This window comes from Solanum tuberosum, unplaced genomic scaffold (assembly GCF_000226075.1).
Source record: "Solanum tuberosum cultivar DM 1-3 516 R44 unplaced genomic scaffold, SolTub_3.0 scf00263, whole genome shotgun sequence".
Lineage (NCBI taxonomy): Eukaryota > Viridiplantae > Streptophyta > Magnoliopsida > Solanales > Solanaceae > Solanum > Solanum tuberosum.
Window position 1 is genome coordinate 204731 of NW_006239196.1, and position 9345 is coordinate 214075.

The 9345-nt window shown below is 32.3% G+C and overlaps 1 protein-coding gene across 1 annotated transcript; it reads right to left on the minus strand.

Moving 5' to 3' along the window:
- Nucleotides 1-2196: 2196 nt before the first annotated feature.
- On the minus strand, nucleotides 2197-5627 carry LOC102596592 (heterogeneous nuclear ribonucleoprotein 1-like). Its single transcript, XM_006358352.2, has 2 exons — nucleotides 5119-5627; nucleotides 2197-3517 (listed from the first exon to the last, which is right to left on the minus strand). The coding sequence occupies exons 1-2, from the start codon at nucleotides 5338-5340 to the stop codon at nucleotides 2546-2548; spliced, it is 1194 nt and encodes a 397-aa protein (XP_006358414.1). The 5' UTR covers nucleotides 5341-5627; the 3' UTR covers nucleotides 2197-2545.
- Between the last annotated feature and the right edge of the window lie 3718 nt (nucleotides 5628-9345).

A 9345-nucleotide genomic window follows, 5' to 3' on the forward strand; every position in this document is an offset into this window, starting at 1 on the left:
TGGTGTAAATACGGCTCTTAATTTGTATACTAAAAAAATCGGCCCAACATAAATTAAAAAGTTGCGTAGTTTGAAAAATCCTAAATAAACTTTATTAAGTAAAAGACTAACACAAAATAATTTTTTCTTTCTAAAAGAAAAAATATCACTGAATTCGAATAGGACTGCCTACATGTGGATTTACGAAGGTGAAGAAAAACTTAACAACTTCCTTTAACAAATGTTTAATTTATTATTAGTTCCACGACTGTAATAGGATGGTATGAAGTTGTAACTATTCTTATTATTGTTCAAACTTGGTGAGGTTTTGAAAATTATATAATAAGAAAGTTCATCTTCTTGAGAGCAGATAAAACCGTTAGAGTCAACTGTTGAATTGAAGTACTACACATAGTAAATCATGATTTTTACTTCATGAAGTAAGAAAGATTTTTGCGGTAAATCATGTGTTATTTATTTTTTCGTTTATTTTTTATTCTAATACAACTCTTGGAATCAGGTTCTAGAAAATAGAAGTTTTTGGTGCACAACCTTATTTTTTTAATAAGAATCACCTAATATGAATTGAAGGGAGAATCCGGTGTGCATAGTTTACATGAATTGAAAAAGATTTGACCATTTTTTTAACTTTTTTTATTTCTACACCAAAGAACTTTTGGGATTTTGCTTGGAACAAAAAAAACTGAAGAACAAATCTTTTTTCTTTTCCTCATTCCACTCATCACCTAGAGAAAAAAATGAAGACCGCGCAAAGTGCAGACAAATTCAGTAAATTGTAGCTACAAACAATCTTGTTAAAGAAATGACAATCTAATCCTGTATATACAAAAGAAAATTAAGGGCTAATTATGTGTTCATCCAAACACATTGCTTGGCTCGAAATTTATATATAGATGCATGAAATGTATTTAATTTTATACAAATTAATAATAAAATCACACTTATTTTGAATTAATTGATTTAATCAATGATTATGTATTGTTAATATTCTGCAATATAATAAGTCACATCATGGATATTTACCAGCCTCAAAACTTGTCTTTACCTATGATGTTAGCATGGAAAATTTTGAAAGCTACAAAATGCATACGATATATATAAGTACGAATTAATTGACAAAGATAGAGATTGCTAAGAAAGAACCCCCATTAATTTTATGATACTACTTTGCTTTAAGTATTATAAATGTTGATATCAATGAAACAAACAAATTGTTCCCAAAAAAAAAAAATTTGATATATAATATCTTGCTTAAATATCAATACAGAATGGTGTATGGACCATTTCCTTAAACACTAAATAACATGTCACTTTGAACTACAGGACTTTACCGGCTTTTTGATTATTTCCGTTTCACTATGGGATTTGTGTAAATTTTCCTATTATATTTGGCTTGTTATGAAGAGTTACATATATGATTACATTTACCGGGGCTGAGTTAAGGGGGCAAGAGGAGCTCATCAAAATTCTCTTCGCCAAAAATTTATACTACATATAATATTTAAAAAAAATTATATATAGTGTGTGAGTGTGCACGTGTGTTAAACCCCCTTAACATCTTTTTGTGTTTATTCCTTTATATTAATAACGACTCATATAGTCATTTTGTGTTTTAGAACTCTTTTCTCCTAATTAGAAGACCCTTTGTGTAACTTTATTTTGCTATTTATGACTTGCAGGGATGGATGGAACAATTCACATACTTTGGTTATGAAACACTGTTATAGATGGCTTATTTTCTATTATCACTTTACTTGCTTACCTACTGGGTTCGGATAGGTAACATCATGGCTGTCTCGATTTTTAAATCATGAAAAATTTGGATTCCTTTCTGAAAATTCTGCCTCCACCACTACAGTTGATGTAAGAGACGTATGCACCGTCATCGTACAGAAATTAAACACATTTTATAAAGAGGGTTCTTTAATTGACTATGATAGCCACAGGCATATCCAGTTTTGTTATGCTTCTTACACAAAGGGTAATAACACTAAGATTTTCTCCTACTGTCTACATATTTGTAGAACTGACCACTAGTGTCTAAATCATGCACCATACAGCAGCCAAACAAATAAGTATAAAAACTATTCTATATTATTATCATAAAGCAAATTTTATAAGCCAATATGTAGAAACTAAAATCATTTTCAAGTAACCAACTGTAGGAGTAGATTTCACATAAATAGCTACTTCAGGTATGAGATCAAAGAAAGAAACATAATCATTCAGGTATGAGCAATACCTTCAACAGTAGAAGCAACCTGTAGGAATGTCAATGTAACTAATCGTCTGCACGAATGTAAAAACGCCGTAACACCAGTTTAAACCAACACTAGTGAGCTGTAGGAATGTAAATGTAAATGTAACTGTTACACGATAATAAATAGACTGCAGTAATTCAACCAGTCATCAGATCTATTGTGACCGAACTGGTGGTGTTAACAGGGTTACTTTTTCTCCGAGTGATTCTTAGAAGCTGATAATATGATGATATGGTTAGTGCTGTCAGTATTCCCTCAGTTTAACCACAGTAAACAGGAATTTCTTACTTATCGGAAACTAAAGCTGCATCAGGAAAGCCTGGAGAACCATTACTGCTGTCAAAGACTCTTGTTGTGTTGCACCCATTTGCCTCGTGTTGCCCTGCCTGGGTAGTTGCCTCACCACTGCTGCTGTTTGGAGCACTACCTGTATGCCTATCACCAGTCTCGTTACCATCAGAATCAGTGATAGGGCCTTCATTTTCTGTGTAGATGCTGCAACCATTCCCCTGATTATTGTTTTGAGAAGCATGACCCTGAGATGTACTAGTTGATGACAAAATAACACCACGAGTGGATGAAGCACCCCACGAACTAGAAGCGCCATAACTTGCATTTAAATTATAGAAATCACCATGCCCAAGATTCTGGCTGTTCCACTGGTTTCTTGTGACACCAGGCAAGCTGTTACCATAAACAATGCTGGCCAAAGATGGATTCATATATACTCCAGCTGCCCCACCGTAGCAAGTATAAGGATCATAACCATAACCATAACCATAATTCAGAGCTCCGTAGCTGTTATAGGGAGTGTAACCACAAAAAGCAGGCTGCGGAAACCTATAGGGATCAGAAGAACCATAACCCAGGTAACCTCCACCATAATCATTGCCAGCAGGATTTGCTTCTTTTGGCAGGGCACGTTTTACCTCCACTATCCTATTTTTCAGTTCATGAAAGGTTTTATGAAGAACTCTATCAACAGCATCTTCTGAGTCAAAGGTGATGAAACCAAATCCTCGCGGGCGACCAGTGTTTGGGTCAAACATAATAACTTTATCTGTCACATTACCATAATCTTGGAAGTACTGGCAAAACTCTTCTTCAGTAAGGGATGAAGGTAGCCCACCTACAAATATTTTTCTTGTTCTGTTGTTGAGATTGCGCATTACCAGTCTTGTATCTTCACTGGCATGAGGAAGTCGTGATCTCAAGCTCTGCTGTTGTGCTCTTGGTAAAGCCCTCTTAGCTTCAACCTGAATGGAAAAACTTGAGTCTAAAGTGAAAATAGACAGACAAGTAAACAGGCTTTTCGTCAGCAAGAAATTCAGATGTGGTTTAGCTGAAGCCAAGCTACAACATCACAGCTGCCACGCAGGATTTGCATCAACTTTAAACACTGCTGAGAACTTTCAGAACAAGGAAAAGATTCATGTGACTCAAGCATACCCACTAGAATATCATGTCTTTGAATGATTTCGGGCTCAGATAAACATATCCAATAAAGAACAAGAAAATCTAACAGATTACTCCTTTAACTTTGCATAGAGTTGACGACTTAGGCGCAAGTGGGATGTCATCAAGTAACAGAATAACAAAAAGTCATCTAATCAATGTTCGCCAAAAGAGTGAACATCACATCATCAGAAGTTGGGTCCTTTCTCTGAATAAATATTTTACAAAAAATGGGAAGTACAAGAAACAGAATCCTTCATTATCTAAGGAAATTTGTCCTCACCACCCTGCAAAGGCAAAGCTAAACAAACAATACCCTACCCTACCCTTACCCTTGCCTTCATAAATGTGATGGTTTTCACAAAAGCATTGCACAGCTTTTAATCAAACAACCTAAAGAATAAATTACAAGTGAAAAGAGTGACAGTTACGCTAAGCAAGGGAAAAGGAAAGACGACCACGAGCACCTAAATCCCAATTTAGGATTCCAGAACAACTCACCCTCCTCTAGTTCCGTAACAGGAAAAATACATCATTAATCATACCCACCATTTGAGAAAACTGACCGAAAAATGGATTCAAAATTTAGAGACAATGTGGTCTATATATTACACACGTTGAAGTCACTGCAAACGCCTAGACACAACACATCCTGATGCAACTAATGACAAAATTCCAAACTGCCTTAAGGGAACAACTTAACTTTGAAAGCATTCAAACATATATCAGTTGGAAAAAAAAAACTCAAATTGGATCAATCTTAAAAGGCATAATACATAAATGTGTTTTTTAACTTGGTCTCAACGAACATTTATGCCCTCTAACTTTGGGTGTCCACAAGCAAGCACTTAAACTTATATAAAATTGAACAACTAGACATATTCGTCCTACATGACATCCTACATAGCAATGTCCTACGTGTAGCATGCCAGGTAGGACACGTGCGTCTACTTTTTCAATTTTATACAAGTTTAAGTGTGCACACTCAAATTTGGAGGACATAAATGTCAGCTAAAGCCAAGGTATAGGGTAAATTTATGTATTTATGTCATCTTAAAAAGTAAAAAAGGGTAAGGCTAAGAGGGTGTTTGGATTGGCTTTTTAAAAGTAGTTTATAAGCTAAAGCAAAAAATCATTTTTTTTAGCTTATTTTTATACTTTTTTAGCCTAAAAGTGTTTTTTTATGTCTTTTTCAAAAACCACAAAAAAAATAAGCTTAAAAGCCAAAACCACTTCCAAATAAGTTCCAATAAGCCAATCCAAACCGTCTTTAAGGCTACATGTACAAGATTGATAAAATAAACCAACACCCACACGAAATTAGCAACAGGCAGATTGACAAATTTTGTAGCTAAGCATCAAAATTCATATAGATGATCATGAAATTGGTAATGTTACTTACCGGACGGCCATCAATAGTGTGGTTCTCCTGAAGAATGGCATCAATAACAGAAGGATCGGAGAAGACAACAAAGGCGAATCCTCTCGATAAGCCAGTAACCCTGTCACGCATGATTATGGCATGGGTAACTTCTCCATAATGGGTAAAATAGTCTCTTAGCTTATCTTCCTTAATATCCCATCCTAATCCACCAACAAATAGCTTTCCTTCATCGGAATCCATCTTCTTCAAATTCTGAAAAATAACAACAACAACAACAACAAAAAGAAGAAAAAATTATTTCCTCTGCTGTGTAATGTTACAGTTTACGTATGTATTTTCTGTGGGTAAACAAAGCTTTTGTGCAATTCATGGCTAGGGTTTGGGAAAAGGAAGATCAAAAAAACCAAATTGAACAAAAAATTTTCCAGATTTAGGGCAGATTTGGAATCACACTTCAAAATCCTATTCCAACTGAAACTGAAAAAACTTTATTTTTGGGTTAAATGGCTAAATAAATAGAGACTACGATTATTACTAACCTAACTAATTCTATTTTATTTTTTTTCTTTTATGAATATATTTTATTTGTTTTTTTATAGTATGGTGTCACGTCTTACAGTGGAATTAATAATTACTCTGATGTCCAACTATACTTGTCCATTATTGACTTTGCACACTTCTTAAGAAATTATAAATAGAACAGTAATTTTATTATATCACCCATTGAATATAATAAATACAATGTCTTAAAAAATGTAATAGAGAAATGACTATAATTAATGATAAGGGTAAATTAGGAACTAAGTGTAAAATTGTCCATTGATTTTATAAAGTGAACTAGTATTATTGGACATCCCAAAATAGTATAGTGGACAATTGTTGTTTGACGAACGGAGAATATGTAGAAGGGTCAATACATTGGTTGTCCAGATGTCTTGAACTTGTCATCAAATTTTATTTTGATACTAATTTATGAAATGTTTCAATTGAGCATATGAATATGTCATGAAGTGTCTTAATTAGGCGTATGATAAATTTATGTATATTCTCACGAGTCTATTAGGTAGCTGAGTTAAGAGCAACTTTTACATATAGCAAACATAAAAATTATATTTGTATGTTATAGCTATAGTTTGCATAATTACGCTCCATAACAAATTTTATGTTTGCTATGGAGCTTTTGATTTGTATAATTCACTAGAAACATCCAGTTTTATACAAATTGTTCAGTTTTGTATAAATTCATTTATACATTGTAATTTGTATAATAAGATTTGTATTTGTATAATTATAAGTGTATATGACGAAAATATATGTATTTGTATATACACTTTTCTCTCGCTTTATACAAACACAAATGCATTTTATACATTTTATACCAAAATGTATAAAATGACTAATTGTATACCGAAAATTGCTAATTGTATACCGAATCAAACGGCAAAAAAATGGGATGTTTGTTGTGAATTACAATTAAAATAAACTATAGCTATAGCATTTAATTTGAATTAATAGTTTGTTATTTCATACGATTTTTCTTTGAGTTAATTACATAAATATATCATCTCCTTTAATCATATGTTATTGTCTCAGTAAGTCGTAAAAATCTGTGAATATTTCCTAATTGAGATTGATATATATAGTCAAGCTTATTGCTAGTTTATCTGCTAGAGCCAAGCTTTGACTGCAATGAGATTTTATGTCATTAATTTATGAGGACATTTCAAAACAACCAAGACTAGAAACATAATCGGCTTCTTAGTTATAGTTTGTTTAATTATTATGATTTGTAGCTACATGTTAGATGGAGGAGAGAGGCGAGCGAGATTGGGAGAGGAAGGAGAGAGGTGAGCGAGATATGAAGTGAGACACAATTGATTTGTATATCTAATCAATAATTGTATCACAAATACAATTGATACAGATTAATTGATTTGTATCAAAAACCAACTATGGAAGGAGGAGAGACGAGCGAGATTGGGGAAGGAGAAGAGACGCGAGCGAGACTTGGAAGAGAGAAGAGAGAAATTCAATTGATTTGTATATCTAATCGATAATTGTTTCACAAATACAATTGATACAAATTAATTGATTTGTATCAAAAACTAGCTAATGGTCAAAGGTAGGAAAGGTGAGCGAGATTGGGAGAGGGACAAGAGAGGTGAGTGAGATATGGACGAGAGAAGAGACAGATATTCAATTGATTTGTATATCTCAACGATAATTGTATATATGTTAGATAATTATTTCACAAATACAATTGATCTGTATCAATGGATACAATTGTATCAAAGACTATTGTATTCAATTCATTAATGCAAATCAATTGTATTAGGTATATTAATGAATATAATTTGTATCGACGACTACAACTGTATCAACAAATACAATTGTGTCATTGTTGTAATTCATAATAAATTGTATTTGTATTTATGTGCATTTGTATTCATGTGTTGCCTTGTGTATTATATTTTGTGTTACTATTTGTATTTATAAGTGGCTAGTAAAATCACCCGCACTCCGCGTGGAAATTTAATATCACCGAATTTATAAAATGATACTTAAAACATATGAGTCATTTAAACTAAAACACTATATTATCTTACATACAAGATTACATATAACAAACATTAATAATGTAAAGGAAGATGATAATTATAATATCTTATCATTTACCCTTCAATCAATCATCTTTAATTTGATTTTATAATTTATCTTTTTGCCCAGGAAGTGTTATTACTTGATATTTTTGGGGATTCAAATGAACATCAACCATACCGGAGATATTAAATTTTCTAATAAATAAAAAATCATTGGTGAAGGGATAAATAAATTTTAAAAGGATGAAAAAAATGAACAAATATTCTAATTCTAACGTGTAGAAAGTTCAGCTCTACCTTTTGCTTTACATATATCATTTTAAAGTTCCCCATTAAATGTATCATAAGTAATTATTAAAATGAAAAATTAAAGGGAGAATGTATCATATTGGACAACAATTCAACTTATTATATATACTTAAAAGGGGAAAAAAATACACAAATTATTCAATTTGTTTGGTTTTTTTTTTAAAATCAACATACCAGAGTGATGAAGTTCAATTTGAAACTACACCTCTATTCCAATCACAGTGTCGAGAAACACATCTATTACTTCAAGAAAGTTTTTACAACTTGCAGTAATCTTGAGAATCTGTCCATACTTCATATTGAATATGAGCAGTTAATTTATTGTGTAGTTATCTATGTCTTTGGGATTAAAAGATGGCTCCAGTCTAGACATATTCCTTTATAGGTCATCCGACACATCCTTAAACCCATGTCAAAAGTTTATTAATTCTTGTCTTCTTTTCCTAGTTCACTTCACACATCAAGGTGCGATAAAGTTTTTAAGTTATTTATGTCCTTACAATGGCATACCAAATTTGAATTTTGTCTTCAAGAGATAATAGTATAAATCTTTAAGGAATTTTTTTACTGTACTTTCAACAATTTCAGTAGAGAAAACTTGTGTGAATACTCAATTAATGTGTGTTGTTTAATCTGTACTAACAAATACTTAAACAATAATTTACAGAAACATAAACAACAAAGTTTAAAACATGTACTCAAAACAGCAATTAATAGCATAAGCATAAATTAATGACTGTAAAAAAACATACCAGGATCTGTAACAATAGAATGAAACAGAAAGGAAAATATTGTACATGAATATTTAATTGTATAGAAGAAGAAGAAGAAGAAGTTCAGAATTTTTGTTGTTTTAAAATGACAGGAAACCCTTCTATTTATAGCTAGACAACAAAGGGTAGTGTGAACAAATGTTATTGTGCCTTATCAGAAAGGTCACAACTCTTTGGAAAAGTTACAACCCTTCGGAAAGGTCATAATCTTTCATAAAAGTCACAACTTTTCATAAAAGTCGCAGCTCTTCATAAAAGTCACAATTTCATAAAAGACACAACTTTTCATAAAAGTCGCAACTCTTCATAGAAGTTACAACTTTTCATAAAAGTCACAACTTTTCATAAAAGTTATAACTTTTCATTAAAGTCGCAACTTTTCATGAAAGGGGAAGGCTAGTTTTGTAAATATATAAATTAAAAAAGAAATCCTGGTTTGTGGTGGCGCCACGTAGGCGGGCCTAGGGTTCTCTTTAATATATATATGATGATTGTTAATTGACGGTTCCCATTTGTATCATTGATTGTTACCAATTGTATTGTATTAGAGGGGGGGGGGGGGA